The sequence below is a fragment of the Bidens hawaiensis genome, unplaced genomic scaffold (genome assembly GCF_021521415.1).
Source record: "Bidens hawaiensis isolate Kalapana, Puna unplaced genomic scaffold, B.hawaiensis_p1.1 tig00016464_1, whole genome shotgun sequence".
Lineage (NCBI taxonomy): Eukaryota > Viridiplantae > Streptophyta > Magnoliopsida > Asterales > Asteraceae > Bidens > Bidens hawaiensis.
The window spans coordinates 48,146-69,051 of record NW_027492512.1 but is presented as its reverse complement, the minus strand read 5'-3'; the positions used below and the strand labels follow the sequence as shown (position 1 = coordinate 69,051).

The window sequence follows — 20,906 nt, the reverse complement described above, 5'->3', positions numbered from 1 at the left end:
GCTAGACGGTAAGGCGCTTTCGCGACGGGTTGGGCTCCTGGTACTAAATCTATCTGGAATTCTATCTCTCGCTCCGGTGGCAACCCCGGAAGATCCTCTGGGAATACTTCTGGGTAGTCGCACACGATAGGAACATCTTTCATTTCTTGTCTCTGCCGCAGCGTTGACAACATACGTCAGCTAGGCACCGCATCCCCGCCTTAACAAACCTTCAGCTTTTATCATCGAAATGATATTAAGCCCAGAATTTTCCTTATCACCATAAACCATCACTTCACTACCATCCAAGGACTTTAACCTTATTATCCTACTCTTACATACTATCTGAGCTTCAAACTTAGATAACCAATCCATTCCCAAAACCACATCGAACCCTCCTAAGGTCATAACATACAAGGTAATAGGGAACTCATGTCCCTCCAATTCGATCTTACAATCCTTAACCATTTTCATTATTTTAACCGAAGTGTCACTAGCGGTTTCTACTATAAAAGTTTCGGACACTCGGCAACATTTCATTTTAGCTAATTTACTAAAGGGCGTGGCGACGAAACTTTTGTTCGCACCCGAATCAAACAATACTAAAGCAGAAATACCGTTTACTAGAAACGTACCTGTAACGACATCGGGAATCTGCTTGGCTTGTTCTTGGGTTAGCATGTAGGCTCTAGTTCTTGGCCTAGCTTGATCGGCATCCTTCTTCCCACTACCTCCAGCTTCACCCTCGGTGCATTCTCTAGCAAAGTGGCCCGTCTTACCACACTAATAACAAGTGGACTTGGCGGTACAATCTGGGGCATAATGTCCCACCTTTCCACACTTATAACAGGCATTCGACCCTAGCCTGCACTCTTCTCCATGAGCCTTGCCACACTTATGACACACATCAGATCCTTTACCCCACTTGCACTCACCACTATGCATTTTACCACACGTCTTGCACGGTCTCTTCTCCCACACCTTCTGCTTCTTTTCCTTGGAGTTCCACAACTGAGTACCAGGTTGTTTGACATTAACCCACTTCTTATCTTTCTTTTCTTCTTCCACCACAGTATCATCCGCAGCCAGGTCTGCATAAACCATCTCTGCGAGCTCGATAGCAGAGTCAAAGGTAGCAGGTTTACTTGTCCTGACTAGCGTGCGTGCTTTCTGTGGCAATCCCCTCACATAACACTTGATCCTCTTATCCTCAGTGTTAACCATATCGGGTATCAACCTAGACATTCGGTTGAACTCGGTGGTGTACTCACGATGTGTCATCGTTTCGGCTTTCAGGTTCAGAAACTTCATCTCCGCCCTCTCAACCTCGGCGTCAGCACATAACTTCTTCATCACTAACTCTTTCAGATCCTCCCACTTCATCGCTTTGATCTCTTCACGGGTCTTCCTCTACTCCACACTCTCCCACCAATACATAGCTTCCTCTTCAAACGATTGGGTGGCATAACCGACAGCTTGATCGGGACGGCACTCGCTAATGCGGATAATTTTATCCATGGCTGTTATCCACTGAAGAGTAGCGATTGCGTCTCCCAAACCAGTCAGCTTTGGCGGGTCACAACCCTTAAAGGACTTATAGTTGCAACCACCTCGGCCTCTCATCCTATCGTCAACTTTCACAGACTTAACCACACTCGAGGCCTCTCATTCTTCTTCATCATCTTTCCTACCACCTCCTCCCGCTCCTTCGGCAGTTCTTTCACAGTCTCCAGCGGACCTCTCTGGGTTCAAGTTCTTCACAGCAGTGGCTACTGCTTGGACAATAGCTGCTTAGATTAAGGGATCTAGCTGAACCCCTTCATTGTTGTTAAGGTTTCCTCCAGCTGCGCTTCCTTCTTCTTCGGTGTTGGAAGCTGTTTCTACCGAAGGTTGTTGGTCACGACGAGGCCTGCCACGACGTCTAGTGGGGCTTTCAGTTCTCGCAATTACTCCAGCTCCTACATTGCCTGTGACACTCGTCAATTTCAGGTTAACTCCGTTAATCCAAACTCCATCAATTCAAACTTAAGATCACTAGAACTATAACGCATATCTCATTACATTTAAACTAGGGTTTAAATGACGCTTGACAATCACTACACATGTAGTCTTTCGTGATTGCACCGAAACGCACACGAGTCGACTCAAACCGTTGGTGAACAAACAATAAATATCATGAACAAGTATTTGATAATTATTTGTTACTTGGTGTTTATGTGTATGAAGTTATTATGAATTATATAAACTAATTGTGCTAGAATTTAACTAGATGAAAATTTAGGGTGCAATGTGTAATTTCATTTAATAAATAATACTTAAACAAATTATTTATCCCAACCCTAATTCCCCCACCCTTGTTCACGGCTGCTCCCCCTCCCCTCTTCACCATTCACGGCCGATCTCCACACACACATACACATACAAGTGTTTTTCAAGGTCCTTTGAAGGAATCAAGGTGCTAGCTAGGTAGTTTACACTCTCTCTAGTCTATTTGTTGATTTAATCGCATGATTTAGCTTAATAAACATAAACCCTAGATGTTAAAATCATTGATTGTTGATAGATTATGAGTCTAGAGTGATATATGCATGGGTTATGGTTCATAGGTTAATTGTATGTTGAGTTTTGATGAAAACTGATGCTGGACAGATTATTGAATTCTTGTTTGGATGACTGTAACTCGATGTTAATGTTAAGTTTTGATGCGATTGTTCATTCTACAGTATACTAGGTCGAGTCTAGTTTCTGAAAAGTCCTAGTTTGTAATTTTTGGACGTATAAAAGTCTGTTTTTATTATTTTACAAAACTGTTGTGTAAGGCTGAATTGGGAGACCTGCTGTTAGGCTGTTTTGTGACTAAAGTATCTCATAAACTACAAGAGCAAATGGGTTGGTTCCACTTCTGGAAGAAAATACATTGAGTTAGGAACCTAAGCCAATTGGTCTTGCATTAATTAGACTTTTCATTTAACGGGAATAACAAATATCATTCTGTTACGCATGATTTTGACTGCTGTGAGTTTACTGTAATGTTTTGGTCTTTGTGAGAAAACTATGTGGAATAAAAATACAATAAAAATAGTTTTGGAAACCTAACTCATGTGTTCTTTTGTGACGATTTTTGGTAAATTAATTGATATGTTATGATCTGTTGGATAGAGTAATATTTCAAGTAGAAATCTGTCTTGATAAAACTAGCTGCTGAACTATGTGAAAATACATGAAACGTGCTTGTTGTCAGATAATTGCTATGTTTTTGACTAAATTGCCCTTGTGGGGAATGATTGCTAGGAATGTACAATGTTAGTACTTGATACTTAAGTAGTTGTTTACACATGTAACGTGTCACCAATGTGTTGTCGAGTCACACATAATTCACAAACGAAACACGAAACGTATCTCATGCATAGGTATTATGTGCCGAGTCTAGAGACTCAATAATAGTTTAAATACTTAGAAAATCTCATTTCTGTTTTAGAGCACTAGTGAGGATTTTCTATGACGCGCATCTCTCGGATTTGTTTTAGAATTCTTCGCAAACAGTGAGTTTCACGTTCCCCTTTTACTCTTTTAAACGCTTTTTACTTGGGGGAGATAACATACTCCAAAACGCTTTAGATTTTGTTATTAGTTATATATCACTTGTAAGGCTAAGTGGCAAACGAACCAACTAAAGTCCTTCATAACATCGAACCGTTTAGTATTTGTATAATAGCGAGTCACTGTTGAGTAGTACTACTGGGTTTGACAAACCCCACCCAACTCTAAACTCGACTGTAGGTCGAGTGGGTGTAATCTTGGCTAACACATTACCATGTTCGTGGTAGACATGGTGGCAAGGCAATTGATAAACAGTCAGCTTCGGTGTCGAACACTTAGTAATACTTGTTTTATAGGCTAGCTACCTATTGACATATAATTGACTTAACACTATCTGGTAACGCAAACGCAAACATTTTCTTTATTTATGTATGTGAACTCACCAACCCTGTGTTGACACTTTTAGTATGTTATTCTCAGGTAGCCGAGGCGGGCGTGCGGTATAGGAACATGCATTTCATTGAACACTATCGTTTTTGCAAACTTGTTTTTAAACTGTTATTAATTGAGTTTTAAGTCGTCCTGCGCGACGCAACACTTGGTTTATGAATTTACGCATCCTCACTTATTTATACTTAATGTTTCGTGGTTTGAAAACTTTATTTATGGGGTTTGATTATAACTAATGATTCCGATCCTGTTAGTTCACACCCTCTGACGGTAAAACTCCGTTAGTGGATTTTGAGGGTGTGACATTGCCTCCCGTTCCAGCCATCGTATTCTAAAAGGGGGAAACACAAACTTCATCACTCAAGGAACTATTTAGTACAATGATAGTAAGGCTAACAGGTAATAACAGTGGCCAGCTGTGATTAGCTGATCACGTTACTTTCCGTGTCCTATACACTTCCCCTTATGAGTCTATTTGTGCTGGTTCTACTTAAACAGTTAGTCAATCAAAACAATCAATTATTCCTATCCCTATCGTTCACATATCCTTTCCTTATCTTTTACATACACCATTTAATCATACATCTTACCTACTGAGCTTTCTTGAGCGACACATGGCATTCTTGAACTGGCATCTTCTTTCTTTCCTTGCTTAAATCTCATTCTATGTTCGAGTCTAAGCATGTAGGATGCTTAAATATCTCGAACTTTGCTCTGATACCAACTTGTAAGGCCCCGTTACCGGTGCCTCACATTAGGACGTTGGATTTACTTATCAACATAGTTCTAATCATCAAAGTTAATAAAAACATTCACGGAACATAACAACTTTCATAAAACATTTCATAACGATCCAAAACTTGTCTTAAAAAACAACTTGTCTTTCAAAATAAACAAAACATTAAACTTAAACGTCTTGAGTCTTCCGATGCCAGCTTCTTATTCAATGCCATGTGTCCTCTCAAGCAAGCTGCCTCATTCTACTCACATGCGTGCATACTAAAAGTCAGCTACGCTGAGTGAGTTCTAGTTAATCACGTATCGTATAATACATACACTTACCTTCAATCATGCATCCGAAGATACATAATGGTTACTTTACTAAATTACTTTCATTACATAATTTCATACATACATTCATACTTTATTACTTTCATACTATATAATTACTGTCCATTCTATCTCAGATATTATTAGGGTCTGGTCCCTCTTTCCTTTGTCTATCTCAGATATTATTAGGGTCTGGTCCCTTTTTACTTCTCTATCTCAGATATTATTAGGGTCTGGTCCCTTCTATCTCAGATATTATTAGGGTATGGTCCCTCTTTCTTCATCTTCGTACATACTGCCTTTACATACCCATAACATACATACTTTCTTTAATCATTCATACATATTCATATATTATACATATATCTATCATACACATTCATCTATCATAAACATACCTCCCTTGTTAGCACGTGCAATATCCGAAGATCGTTCACGTACCGACAAGCTTTCACTACATAAATTTAAGATATACATACATAGCATATAAACCATATAAGGCATACACTTACCAGTTAAGGTAAGTGCATTAACTATCACATCGAGTATGCACACAGCCCCGAAAACATAACAAGGAAATGGGGCTAGAAACTCACCTGGATCCTGTTGCGTTCGCCGTTTATTGTAATTCCCTTCTTTAACTGAGCACGGCTAACTGTTAAGTGTACATATTTTGTCAATTACCCGTATACTAAATTAAGTGGGTTCTTTAGTTAACCTATGAATCATCTAAGTTGGGCTTGTTTGTTTTAGTTCATGACAACGGCTAGTTTACCTTATGGTAAACGTGGGCTTACCTTTTAGCGATTTAGTTAATTCAGGTCCACTGGGTTCTGGCCCAAGGCCCAACCGAGAACGGTGTGGTCGAGAAATCCCATACTTGGCCGAAATCGTTGATCGAGAACTCCTATTTTCGGCCGAGAACCTTGACCGAAAACATAAGGTCACCGAGAACATTCTGGCCGAGAACTTTGTTGGCTGGCCGTTGACCGAGAACCCTAAGGGTTGACCATGAAATCCCCAAACTTGGCCGAGAATCCTTGCTGGCCACCTGTTGACCAAGAACCATGAGGTGTGACCAAGGACCCTCAACCTTGGCCGAAAACCCCCAGCTCAGTTCATCCTTCTATCCTTTTTCATTTTTATCATAGCCCAGTTAATTGTCCTAAGGTTTAAATCATGAACCTTTAACCCCTTTATAACATCGTTTGTAACCGTTTTTCTCTCGTCGTTATATAAATATCTGGATCTAACCCGTTTTAGGCATAAAGCTTAGACCTTTATAGATTTAAAACGTTCTAGGCTAGATCTAGGGTTTATATATGATCCGAATACTATCATAAGACCATTAGGTTCATTTTAATCATCAAGTTTGTATTTTTATGATGTATCTAGATCCAATCTACTCTAGGGTCAAGTTTCATGGCAAGATGTTCATAAAAATGTGACCTTTAAACGTTAAGTACGTACCTTTGTGTGGTTAATAGGTCACGGCTAGCTTGTATGAGTTATTGATCTTGTATCTAGCTTGTATTCCCAAAGATCTATTAATAAAAGGTCTGATCTTGATCTTGGTTCCTTGATTTAGGTGGCGGCCGAAATAGGGAAGATTTGTAGGTGTGTTTGGTGTTTAGAGAGAATAAGATGGAGAACTTGGATGGAAATGGAAAGATTTAGGATTTAAGGGGTATTTATACTCCCTTAAGCCCATGGACCTAAGACCCATCTTTCCTTTTTAGTCCATGATTAATCCATATAATTAGCCTATTTATCTTTCCCTCTTTAGTATTATTTTATCATTTACTAGCCCAAGTAAACTTTTTCGACATAACCAATAAATATATTAAATGTTATTATTTAAAACTTGGGATGTTACACTAAGCTAGAAGCAATTTAGGAGCCATTGAAGAAATAGGATCATCATTTTGAAGCACAAACTCAAGGAAATTCATTATATCCTTCTCGTTCACACAAACTCTAAAGGTAAGATTTAGTTCAAATTTAGTTTTCTTGAGTTTGTTACTTAAAAGATTTCACACAAATAAACAAGGAATACTAAAAAAAATGGAACTTGGTGTTGAATGAGGGTATGCATGTGTGTGTGCCGTCAATATGTGTGTGGGTGGGTATGGGTGCCATACACCCACACGCATACATACATGTATGTGTTAACCTCTTTGTTCAATGATGCTTAGATGTTGTTTGATTTCTTTGTTAAACATACTTGATTTCTTAGAAAACTTGAAATAGATAAGTGGGTTTTGGGATTTTTTTTTAGAGAGAGAAAGTGGCGAGAGGTAGAGGGAGGGTAAGAAAGAAATGGGTTTTTGTTCTTGCAATAGGTGTGGTTAAAATGTTGGATTTAAGGGGTTATATTGTTAAAATTGTTAAAAAGTTTTGAAAGTAAAATGGGCATGATTATAGTGTAAAGAGAAATGAAATAGACTTTTCAAACTTGACTATTTTTCATGAATAAAAGATAGTAATATTGATATAGGTTCATGATGTATTAGTCGTACTTGTTAGTTGGAATGGTTTTTGATTCTTGAAATAGGTTTTGTTATTTGGAAAGATTGTTAACATGATTTATGGAAAAGAAATAGATTACATAACTTATTAGTTGGTTAATTCAACATCATATTATAACAAATTTTGAAAGGAAGATCAAGTTTGATTAACATTTTTGCAAGTTTGCTTAACCCCTAACTAGAAGCATGCTAAAAATGGAAACTTTGTTGTTTAAAGTGTTAAGGATGCTATTGGTTAATTGATGATGCCATGATAAAATAGAACCATGTTACAAGTTGTTATGATCTGAAAAATTTGATGCATAAACACCATAGTAACATTATAAAAATAACATGCCCATGTGTTGATAGAAATTTGAAGTTAAGACTTGAGCATGTTTAGTTAAGAAATTGGTTTGTGTGCATACTTGGTGATAAATATATGATCAAACATGAAAGTGATGGTTAATTATTTATTGTTATATTTTCTGTATAAAATGAATTAGTTTTGATATTATGACTTAAATAACTTGTCGGTAACATTAACGGCCGAAAGTTCGACTTTTAACGTGAACCGACATGAGTTTTCGAAACTGTTTTTAAAACAGCTCCTAAAGTCATAAAATTATTATATTTAACAAAAGTTAAAGTATAAGAAAATGGTCAAGATAGCAAAGCTTGAACCTACACGGTTCGTGTGCGCGAAAACCGACACAAAAACGTTAAAATTGACGTTTTTAAGAAAATGGAAACAAAAATAGAAACCGTATCATTTTTATTGAAAAACTAATAAACTTGATTAAAACCATATAAAAAGTATTTTTAACAATTTAAAACTCAAAGTTTTCACGAAAAGTTAACCGGTTCGCCGTTAAAACGCGAAGCCGGCAAAACCGACCAAAACCGACAAAACGACACCATTATCATAATAAGAATATGACTTTTAATTTTATAATATTCCAGCAACTAAAACATATTTATATAAATTTATATATGTTGTTAAAGAATATAATAGTTTTCTAAAATAATATAAAGTATGATATTTGTTAATATTTGGTGTTTACTTGTATATATGTATATTTGCTAGTTGCTAATTAAGATAAGTATATATATATATAAGTTAGGGTCTTGTGTGCTTGTGTGAAAATATAGAGTGGACTGGAAACGAACTAAAAGTCGCCAACGAATCATTCAAACTTGAATTAATAAAAAGATAAAAAAATAATAAAAATAAAATAAGCGTTAAAAGAAAACTAAAATGTTTGTGTGAAATATTTTAAGTTTAGCAAACAACTTAAAATATATATATTATTAAACACGTGTACTATAATAATAGGACACGAAGTGTTTGGAATATATCTGACACCGTACCTACCAAATGTGAGTTTCTCTATCGAACCCCCTCGTTTTTAACTGGAATAGTTTTAATCGATATTTAATTGTGTTTTGGGGGAAAAGCATATTCTTCACTTCATATGGAATTCATTTGATATTGTAAAGGCATTTTATTTTACAAACTGTGTCAAACGCGGGATGAGTCTAGTTGGCTAAATAACGGTTAACCCTAGAAAGGGGCACAGAAATATGGGTAGATCTATCGGGGTGACGCCCCTACTTCCATCGCGTTGGGTTTAAAGTGGGCGTATTTTGAGCCTAGTATGTATCAGGTTATCAACTATGATAGTCATACGTAATGTTGTATTCTTTGCTCGTCTACAACAGCATAATTTGTTTAAGAAGTAAAATGCCTATTATTGTGATGTAATGACGGTAGATCATTACACACGGGTTTGTGTTATAATAGCGGTAAACCGTTATACACGGGTTGTTTTTGATATAATTCGGGGTGTAGTGACGATTACACACGAAGTGATATCGGTATATAATGACAGAAGATCATTATATGGATGTTGTTTTCGACATATATATATACGGACTATTTTGTTATAAAGGGAAACTCACCAACACATTGTGTTGACCGTTATTTTAATATGTTTTTCAGGTAAATAAATGAAGTATTGAAGCTTCGCGAAGAGTGCGGGAAAATAGTGGCGTGTGTTTGAATGAAAAATGTTTGACTTTATGTTGAACTTGCAGTTTGAATATGACACGTGTAATAACTCTGATGGTTAAATAAAGTTCAACATTCATTAGAAATCAATTGTTAAATGTGATTGGCTGAAACATCGTCTGTCACCACCCGAAAGACTTGGTCAAAGTCTTCCGCTGTTTAAATTAAGGTTTTCGGGGTGTGACATTGTAGAAACATTGTGGAACCTCGCGTGCATGTGTGGTGCTTTCATTCACTACTTAGGTTTGGATTTGCGGTTACTCGATGCAATGTGTGGTTCTTGTGGTGTTTAATCAGCAGTTGTTCGAGCTCTGAGAATGATGGAGATGGTGAAGACTTAAAGAGAGGCGGAGGGAGTAAAAGGATCATAAAATCTCGTTTCGATTTAGGCCTTTGCTAAATCTACCACAATACTAACCCAAGATCCTGGGTCACATATTGGGTTTGAGTACGTCATGCATGGGAATTACATCAACATAATATATAACAACAAAGCACCATATGTACTACACGTTGCATTGCATCGCATCGAGATTAACTGAAGATCCACACCCTAGAGTCTCCTGTTCATATCTTCGCAGCAAACGAAAGCACCACAAAGGCAAGGTTCCCCAGCGTTTCTACAACAACAAGAATCGGAAACGACTAGCCCCAATCATCTTGCTAGTTCTCCAATCGAAGCAGTGGCATGATGGTTGGGGCTATAAGTTTCTAGTTATTGTTGTTGTAGAAACGTTGTGGAACCTTGCATTTGTTGTTCTTTCGTTTGCTGCATTGTTTTGGTTACATGGATAGATACGAACTGGAAACTTAGGGTTTGGATTTTCGGTTAATGCTATGTGTCGTACATGTGGTGCTTTTGTTGTTGGAGCTTAAGAAGAGGAATGCGAAAATCTCATCAATGAAGACTATATGTTACTTTGATCAGGTAAATTTAATTCTGAATTCTTGTTTAGGTAAACATAATTAATGTATGTTGCTTTCAATTTCTTAACTTAAGGTCGGATGATTCCTTTACCGCTATCAAGGTTGCTAAAGTCGTTAGGCGGCCGACTGGGGAGTTGGGTATACTCGGAGTACTCGGGGAGTACTCGGAGAGTACTCGGACATGGTAAATATGATGAATATTAATTTTTAGATATTGTATATATGTCAAATATCATAAATTTACTAATATTTATAATGAAATATCTTAAGGTCAATATAAATAAGAGAACTACATTCTTAAATAATAAATTATTCTAAAAATTGTTAGTCATTAAATAAAAAAATGATATTTATACTTTAATATTAAAGAAATACGAGTTATGTTTAATGTTTTTAAGCCAAAATCGGTCCAAGTTCACCGATAATACGTGGTTCCGGCTGAGGTTGACCGCATTTGACCGATTCTTAGTAACTAGGCGGAATTAAAGAAACTCGCCTCGGCGACATACCTTGTAGCGAGTACTCGGGGGGTACTCGACCCTGGAAACCTACTTTTACAACATTGACCGCTATGATTTTAAAATTGCTTTTTTGTCTGCTTATTAACGAATCAAAACTAAAAGGGCTCATCATATCACACATAATTTCTTGTAGTGTCTATGAATGATACCATAATTAAAGCTTAAACATAATAATATCTGGTTGTTTTTGTATTAAGAATTGCATCAGAAGCTTAACCCTGTATTGGATTTAACAACATATTGGATGATTAATCGATTATACTAATTAAATCTGAGTTTGAGGCTGCTTAAGAATAAGAGTTAGCCAATTGCCTATGCTAATTGTGTGATTAGTTCTCCATAATTCTGAAGTATTTCCAATAAGTTGAATCATATTTATGAAATAGTTGTAAGTCATGTTTATACAACCAACCATGAGATAAGTAGAGAAGCATGCATGTGATGTGGACTTCACCATCAAGTCTCTTCAAAGTTAAGAAGTTGGTAAAAATCTCAGCATGCATGTGTAAGATATTTGTTTCCTGTTGTTATGGAACTTTATGGGAAGGTAAACTCTAATTGAAAATGATACATTAGTTTTAATTATAGGGCTTCAATAGGTTGTGTTCGTGGGTCGGGCAGTTAAACATGTTACATACTCAAATGTCATGTGAGACAAATGAATTAGAACAAGACACATGTATTGATCTGTTGACACAAATATGACATGTTTCATCTATAACTTTTATTTATTTGTTTGTATTTTAATACTTTAAAATAGAAATGTAAATTTTTAAAGAAAATACTTTTAAAACTATAATAAATTAAACTACACAATTTTGGTATAAAAGTATTCTAAGTTATACCGTACTGTCAGAAGTAAGAGTTCATCGTTTTAAGTTTTGCCCACCTTTGACTTTTAGGATTATTTATAATTGTTGAGCTAGCCATAAGGAAATTTCAACCCTTCTATTAATGAATGGACATGATTTAGATTTTAGTGTGTTTATGTGTATCGATAATATTAATAAGGTTAATTTCAATAGATTATTATCAGTTAATGATACCATTGATGTAATCTTTGGATTCTAAGAAAGATTGTAAGATAGAATTGGTTATTTGAGGCTAATAACCAGTGGTCAAACACCCGATTAACAACTAGAATTCGAGAATAGTTCTTGAGGATTGCTAATCACACACACTAACACACAACTAAAAGGAAACAAGAGTTACAAGAGGGAAAATGAAGCAAGTAGTTTATTATCAATCTAACTGATCTAATGGTCACATTACATCTTCTGTTTATATCTATCTAATTAACTTCTACTAACAACCCTAACTAATGAAACAATACACCTTTTTATGTTGTGGCTTGGAACTATCATCAGGTTGTTTGCATTTTAAATTGAATTCTTCTAATGTTGCAAGACAATAAGCATGATAAATAGTTGCAGGGTGAAGTTTGGTTACCAGGATCGATAAACACAAAACAATAGTTTAGATCATAAGTTCGATCTTTGTAATTCTTATTAGCTCGAAAAATTACAATACTTAAACTCTCTTAATGATATAACCCACAAGCTCGGGTATATATACTAGTTTAAACATGAAAACCTAATTAGATTAAAATACAAACTCTTTATCATACTCAAACACTAATTAGTATAAACATATTTAAATAATAATTAATTAATAAATTCCTTGTTGTCCAAGTCATTTTTCTCGACTTGTTCACCAAGTAATTTATTCCATGTAAACCAAGTCACGTACTTAACTTGATAAACAAGAGACCAACTCATCATAGGCTCGATTAGTCTGCCCAACCCGCCTCATTGACTCGAGGACGAAAATTAAGTCCAACAATCACCCCCTAATTTCGGACTTGAAAATTGGTGGATCTTTAGCTCCAAGCATCTCTCTTCTATCTCGATTCTCCCATTCTTTTACTCGGGATGTCTCGACATAACTCTCCGGTTCACCATCTTGAGTTAAAAGTAATTTCAGGTCATCAATATCGTTGTCTCTTCTCGCTCGAAACGAACCTTTTTATCCAACATAAAATCATTAATATTCTTGGGAAAAATGGTGGTTCGAGTCAACCATCTCTTATGGATGGACGCAGATTAGTTCGCATACCAGACAAAGAAAGAACCGGTCTATCAGCTTGGGTTGTAACATTCGGTGTAGCCTTACTCGAGCTTCTCTTAAACAAATTAACTCGGTTTTTACGATTTTTATCAACCCAGTCCACCTTCTTTTCTCATAAAAAATTACATCTAGAAAAACATGCATTTGGTTCTTAACCGGATCGTGCTTCCGGTATGCCTTTTTAATGGGTTAGGTACCAAGATTAACCATAAGAGTACTCCTGTCATCACACTTTTTAACCGAAGTAATTGATAGCAAACACATCGGTATTCAACCCGGATTGGTGTTTCAACCCGAAGCCTAACCTTGCACAACCGATTTCTTGATCTACTTGACTTCATAATCACCTTTCTCAATTTGTCAAGAACTAAAAGTTGATCATCCTCCATAATCACTTTGCACCCATGTTCGGTTGCGTGTCCCAAACTTAAAATATTGCACGTTAAGTTCGGGATAAAATAAACGTTTGAGATAATTCTCTCAACATCATCATCACAAATAATTGTAATGGAACATTTTCCCTTGATGTCGACACACGAACTATCACCAAAACGCACCTGCCCAGCAACAGTTTCATCTAATTCAGAAAAATAAGATTTCATACTCGCCATATGATTGCTCGCCCCGTTATCGAGGTACCAAAAACCATCCTCCATCGGTTCCAACTTGTACCGTTTAGGATGCACGTTTTCTTCATTCAACATGACTTGATCATTAGTACTTATCTTCATCAAAACTTCTTTCTTTGTTGCTGGTTCGTTTGCTTCATTTAAGTTTGCTTCGGCTCGTTTTCCTCTTCTTTCCGGGCATGCCGAAGCGTAGTGACCCATCTCGTCACAACGAAAACATTGAACCCCCGAATAATCCCTTTTCTTACCCGAATCAACTTTTTTGTCTCGATCGTTTCCCTTTCCTTTTCCTTTAAACTTTCTCGCCGCTGCCGGAACTTAACTTGACGTTGATCTTGAGAGAAAATAATGAACTTGTGTTTTGTAAACCGTGCTCTTGATGAAGGCCCAAGTATTGACGAACAGGCCATGTTATATTTGGAGGCCCATGATCGTGTCTCCAAAGATGGCCCACGAAAACGGGCAAAACTTGGCCCACGAAGCTCCGTTTCAGGCCTATTACCAGTCAAATCGAAGCTTTAGACGAGGAGCCCATTGTGGCAAACAGCCTACGGCGGTTTGGCCCCTGTCCGAAGCCCAAAAACGCGTCCTAAATGAAGTTTTGGGCCTTTTTATCTTTTTTCAGTACTTTTTGTCTTTTTGTTTTTGGGTTTGTGTTTGGCCCATGGCCCATTTTAGGCCCATTTCGTATTTGGAAGTCTTTTTATATGCTTGTGATGTAATTCCAAAAGTTAGACTTGAATATTAATAAATTTCGTTTTTCTCTTCATTTTCCCTAGACCTTTGGGTGGGATTTGGGAGTCTTGAAGTTCATCATGGGTATTCACTGAATCAACGTGATTCGATCTTCGTTTTGTTTATACCGCTGCATCAGTTGGTATCAGAGCCGAATTCCTAGCTCGAAAATGGCTCCAAGGAGACAACAGAGACCGCTCGATGAGGTTTACAAACGAGAGTTGGAACAACGGTTTATGGCGCGGGTGGAGCAACGATTGGATCAAGTGGTCGATCAACTCACTGATCGAATGGCTGACTTGATGAATCGTAGAAGACAGGTCCCTGAAAACAAAGAGGGGCGTGACTTCGATAATCCATTTTTTGGTCATGATGGTTCGTCTTCCGAAGAGGGGTACGAGAGGGGACCAAGGCAAGAACCTGGTGATGTTAACCGGCGTTGGGATGCTAGGATCCGAACTGATATCCCAGAATTTGATGGGACTAGTTTGGATCCGGAAGGGTTCATTGATTGGTTGGTTATTGTAGAAGAGGTGTTTGAGTTCCGAGAGGTCCCTGAAAATAAGCGGGTCTCTTTGATCGCTACCAGGCTACGTGGGAGGGCGTCAGCATGGTGGAAACAGTTGAAGATGACACGAAATAGACTCGGGAAGTCGCGGATCGTGACATGGGCCAAGATGAGAAAGTGTTTGCGGGACACTTTTTTACCTCACAACTTTCAACGGTTGATGTATCAGCGTTTGCAGAATCTGAAACAGGGATCCAGGTCGGTTGATGAATATACGACCGAGTTTTATCATTTGATTTCTCGTAATGATATTCAAGAAACCGATGAACAACTCGTTGCTCGGTATATTGGAGGTTTAAGGGTTCAGATCATGGACTCTGTAAATATTTTTGATCCGTTAACGGTCGCCGAGGCATACCAAAGGGCCTTGGCTTTTGAAAAACAAAACCGTCGGGTGGGCGGTTCGTATTAACCAGCCCCTGCTGGAGGAAATTCGGGGTCGGGTAGTGGAGGACCTCGTGTCGTGCCTAGTCAACAAAGGTCGGGGGCCAACAACATTGGGTCGACTTCTAAGGGGGCTAGTAGTAGCGGGGTGAAGTGTTTCAAATGTGGTGAGACGGGTCATCGGCAAGTTGACTGTAAACAGGCGGGTAAGAGGCATTTGCTTGTTGAATCAGAAGATGAACAGTATGAAGAATATGAAAGGGCCCCAGGGTATGATGAAGAACCCGAGTACGAGGAGGAGTTTGTGACCGGTGATGTGGGGGTGAATTTGGTGATTAGGCGTTCTTTTTATACACCAAAGGCTGATGGAGACGGATGGCTTAAACATAATATCTTCCACTCCACATGTACCATTTTGGGGAAGGTTTGCACGTTTGTTATCGATTCTGGAAGTTGTGACAATATGATTTCTGAAGAGGCAGTCCAAAAGGTGGCCTTGAAGACGGAGAGTCACCACAAGCCTTACAAGCTTCAGTGGCTTAAAAAGGGGGGAGAGGTAACGGTCTCTAAAAAGGCCCTTGTTTCTTTTTCTATTGGGACCACATACAAAGATGATGTTGTGTGTGATGTGGTTCCTATGGATGCGTGTCACTTGTTGTTAGGTAGACCTTGGGAGTATGATCGAAGTATAGAACATGACGGACGGTCAAATTCTTATAGCTTCATGTTTAGTGGAGTAAAGATAACGCTTGTTCCAAGCAAGCCCAAGCAGCTAGCCACAAAGCAGTCGGGTAACCTGTTGACCATTAGTCAGTTTGAAGATGAGTTGGTGGAGGCAGACAATGTGTTTGTTTTGATAAGGAAACCAGTGGCTGAGGAAGTTGAGATTCCTGAAGCTATGATTCCTTTACTTGAGGAATTTTCTGATGTTTTCCCTGATGACTTGCCGGATGGGCTGCCACCTTTGCGTGACATCCAACATCATATTGATTTGGAGCCTAGTTCACAATTGCCCAATAGGCCACATTACAGGATGAGCCCGAGAGAGCATGAAGAGTTGCGTAGACAGGTTGAGGAGTTGATTTCTAAGGGTCATGTTCGTGAAAGTATGAGCCCTTGTGTTGTTCCTGCTTTGTTAACTCCGAAGAAGGATGGTAACTGGAGGATGTGTGTCGATAGTCGAGCCATCAACAAGATTACTGTGAGGTAAAGGTTTCCTATTCCTCGACTTGATGATTTGCTTGATCAGATTAGTGGTGCCACTGTTTTCACAAAGTTGGATTTGAAGAGTGGTTATTATCAGATTGACCTGGGGATGAGTGGAAAACAACCTTCAAGACTCGTGAAGGGTTGTATGGGTTGGTGGTGCCTTTTGGTTTATCAAACGCGCCTAGTACTTTTATGCGTGTGATGAATCAGTTGCTCAGGCCTTTTATTGGGAAGTTTGTGGTGGTATATTTTGATGATATTCTTATTTATAGTGCTTCTTTCAGTGAGCATGTCGTGCATGTCAAGAAGGTTTTGGCCTTGCTTCGCATAGACAGTTTTTATGCAGCAACTAAGAAATGTGTGTTCTTGACCCCTAAAGTTTTGTTCTTAGGGTATGTTATTTCAGGTGATGGGATATAGGTGGATGAATCTAAAGTTGAAGCTGTTCAAAACTGGCCAACTCCTACTACCATTACTGAAGTCCGCAGTTTTCATGAGCTTACTTCTTTTTATAGGCGGTTCATTCCACACTTCAGTTCCATTATGGCCCCTATGACACATTGCATGAAGAGAAAGACGTTTGTATGGACAGAGGGAGCAAAGTTAGCTTTTCTGGTTATCAAGGAAAAACTCACTACCGCATCAATTCTGGTATTGCCTAACTTTTCACAAGTTTTTGAACTTCATACTGATGCCTCGAAGGTTGGGATTGGCGGGGTCCTCAGTCAAGGGGGTCGACCAATTGCTTATTTTAGTGAGAAGTTAACAGGGGCAAAATTGAGATATAGTACTTATGACCTAGAGTTTTATGCATTGGTCCAAGCTGTAAAGCATTGGCGTCACTATTTGTTTCATAAAGAGTTTGTTTTATTCACTGATCATGTTTCTCTAAGGCATATTCGCACTCAAGACAAGATATCTCATAAGAACGGGCGTTGGTTAGCTTCTCTTGAAAAGTTTACTTTTGTGGTCAAACACAAAACTGGTGTTTCAAACCGTGTTGCTGATGCCTTGAGCAGGAGGGGGAATCTGCTTGTTGCTGTGAGAATCAATGTGCTGGGGTTGGATGTTATTCGTGAACAGTTAACCACTGACCCGTATTTTTCAGTTGTGTTGCAGGATGTGCAAGCGGGTCAGAAGTCAGACTTTCTTTTGCATGATGGGTTTTTGTTCAAAGGGAATCAGTCTTCGGTTGAAAATTATTCAGGAGTTACATGGGGAGGTCATGTTGGTCGTGACCGTACTTTACATTTGGTGCAGTCTTCCTACTTTTGGCCTACTATGAGGAAAGAGGTAGATCGTTATGTCAAAAGGTGTCGAATTTGCCAAGTCTCAAAGGGCACTGCTACTAATGTGGGTCTTTATATGCCTTTACCAGTCCCTTCAAAGCCTTGGACTGACATTACTATGGATTTTGTGTTGGGGTTACCTCGGACTCAGAGGGGTAACGATTCGATCTTTGTTGTTGTTGATCGGTTCTCCAAGATGGTGCACTTTATTCCTTGCAAGAAGACGAAGATGCAGTTAATGTGGCTCAATTATTCTTTCGGGATGTTTATCGTTTGCATGGTTTGCCATCTTCTATTGTTTCTGACCGGGACACTCGTTTCTTGAGTCATTTTTGGCGCAACCTATGGAAAATGGTGAACACTCAGCTTAACTTCAGTAGTGCCTATCACCCTCAAAGGGATGGGCAAACGGAGGTTGTTAGTCGGTCACTTGGTAATCTTTTACGATGTCTTGTGGGTGATCATGTGAAGTCTTCGGATCAAAATCTATGTCAAGCTGAGTTTGCTCATAATCATGCTGTCAATAGAAGTACCGGGTTTAGTCTTTTTCAGGTGGTTTATTCTGCTCAGCCACGGGGTCCCCTTGACCTGATGTCACTTCCTGTTCCTGGTTCTGCACCTAAGAAAGTGAAAGATTTTGTTGAAGGGCTACATGAGATTCATAAAGATGTGCATCACAACCTGGTTCGAGCCAATTCAAAGTACAAGCAGGCTGCTGATCAAAAACGAAGACAAGTTGATTTTGAAGTAGGAGACTTTGTGTGGGCTGTTTTAACTAAAGATCGTTTTTCAGTTGGGGAGTATAACAAATTATCAGCCAAGAAAATCGGACTAGTGGAGATTGTCCAGAAAATAAATCCGAATGCTTACCGTCTGAAGTTGCCAAGTTATATTCGTTGTTCGGATGTCTTTAATGTCAAACACTTGCTTCCATTTTATGGGGATTCATCTGATGATGAGATCACTGCAGATTCGAGGTCGAATTTTGTCTATCCAGAAGGGAATGATGAAGGCCCAAGTATTGACGAACAGGCCATGTTATATTTGGAGGCCCATGATCGTGTCTCCAAAGGTGGCCCACGAAAACGGGCATAACTTGGCCCACGAAGCTCCGTTTCAGGCCTATTACCAGTCAAATCGAAGCTTGAGACGAGGAGCCCATTATGGCAAACAGCCTATGGCGGTTTTGCCCCTGTCCAAAGCCCAAAAACGCGTCCTAAATGAAGTTTTGGGCCTTTTTATCTTATTTCAGTACTTTTTGTCTTTTTGTTTTTGGGTTTGTGTTTGGCCCATGACCCATTTCGTATTTGGAAGTCTTTTTATATGCTTGTGATGTAATTCCAAAAGTTAGACTTGAATATTAATAAATCTCGTTTTTCTCTTCATTTTCCCTAGACCTTTGGGTAGGATTTGGGAGTTCTGAAGTTCATCACGGGTATTCACTGAATCAACGTGATTCGATCTTCGTTTTGTTTATACCGCTGCATCAGCTCTGATACCAATTGAAGTTTGGTGACCAGGATCGATAAACACAAAACAATAGTTTAGATCATAAGTTCTATCTTTGTAATTCTCATTAGCTCGAAAAATTACAATACTTAAACTATCTTAATGATATAACCCACAAGCTCGCGTATATATACTAGTTTAAACATAAAAACCTAATTAGACTAGAATATAAATTCTTTATCATACTCAACCACTAATTAGTAAAATTATATTTAAATAATAATTAATTAATAAATTCCTTGTTGTCCAAGTCTTTGGCTCGACTTGTTCACCAAGTAATTTATTCCATGTAAAACAAGTCAAGTGCTCAACTTGATAAACAAGACACCAACTCATCATAGGCTCGATGAGTCCGCCCAACCCGCCTCATTGACTCGAGGACGGAAATTAAGTCCAACACAAGGTTAAACATTTTCACCTTAATATGAAGGTCTTCTTTCCATCCTTCCAATTCCATGAAACATTTCAATGCATAATCTTGTGGAAGTTGTACTTGATCGACAATCATGTTAAACGAATCAAAATAATCTTTCACGCTATCGATTTGTTTTGGTACTCTTTTCACAATCATAGAACCATCATCTCTTGTTAATGATTCTTTAAATCCTAACACATACAGATTGCTAAATTCCTTTTTTTTTCTTACGTTCAGGCATTTCATCAAACACCTTGTTAGCAGACTCAAATCTATAGGATCTTGATGAATAGCAGCGTCCAACTTCACATCCATAATCACTTGCATCAATAGTAATTCAGTGCCAAGTCAAGGTCTTCAATCCAGTCTATTGGAGGGGTCAACAATAGGGGGTGGCCGAGCTACTCGAGATTGGCTCGTGAAAAAGCTTGGTCAGGTTGAGCTTAAATGAGCCCGAGCCCAAGCTCGAGTCTAAAAGTAAGCTCATTTAATAAACGAACCTAAGCTTGAACTTCACTTATCAAGCTCAAGCAAGCTCGCGAGCCTAAACAAGCTCGAGCTTTATATAACTTTTATTATAAATATATATATATATATATATATGTGTGTGTGTGTGTGTGTGCGTATAATAATTATTAATTAATTAATATATATATATATATATATATAATGCTATATATAAAATTATAAGTGACAAAAAGGTATAAAAATAATTATAAATATATAAAAACTAATTGATAAATAGTAAATGAGCCGAACTCGAACTTAATAAATAGAGATTGAAATGAGCCAAGCTCGAGCTCTGTATAAGTTAAACGAGCCGAGCTCGAGCTTAGGCTCGACTCATTTGCACCCTTAGTCAACAAGGACCAAGTGTTTTCTTCGTAGTTCACCCATGTAAAGTGGTATCGTACCGGAAACTGTACCAATTTAACCAATCTGGTTTACTTTTCACTCCTACCGGTAGAGATGCCAGTTCAGTGGAGTTTGAAAAAA

The 20,906-nt window shown here is 38.2% G+C and overlaps 1 protein-coding gene across 1 annotated transcript; it reads left to right on the top strand.

Annotated features, from left to right (window-relative positions):
- Positions 1-14,706: 14,706 nt before the first annotated feature.
- LOC143551604 (uncharacterized) lies at positions 14,707-20,188 on the top strand. Its single transcript, XM_077042001.1, has 6 exons — positions 14,707-15,397; positions 15,521-16,694; positions 16,982-17,075; positions 17,118-17,990; positions 18,458-19,004; positions 20,148-20,188. The coding sequence occupies exons 1-6, from the start codon at positions 14,707-14,709 to the stop codon at positions 20,186-20,188; spliced, it is 3,420 nt and encodes a 1,139-aa protein (XP_076898116.1).
- Positions 20,189-20,906: the final 718 nt, after the last annotated feature.

Coding starts and splice junctions, on each gene's coding strand:
- LOC143551604 (XM_077042001.1), top strand. CDS start 14,707: ATGGCTCCAAGGAGACAACAGAGACCGCTCGATGAGGTTTACAAACGA. Junction 17,991..18,457: donor GGCCTACTATGAGGAAAGAG/GTAGATCGTTAT, acceptor GATCATGTGAAG/TCTTCGGATCAAAATCTATG. Junction 19,005..20,147: donor AGGGAATGATGAAGGCCCAA/GTATTGACGAAC, acceptor TCTTACGTTCAG/GCATTTCATCAAACACCTTG.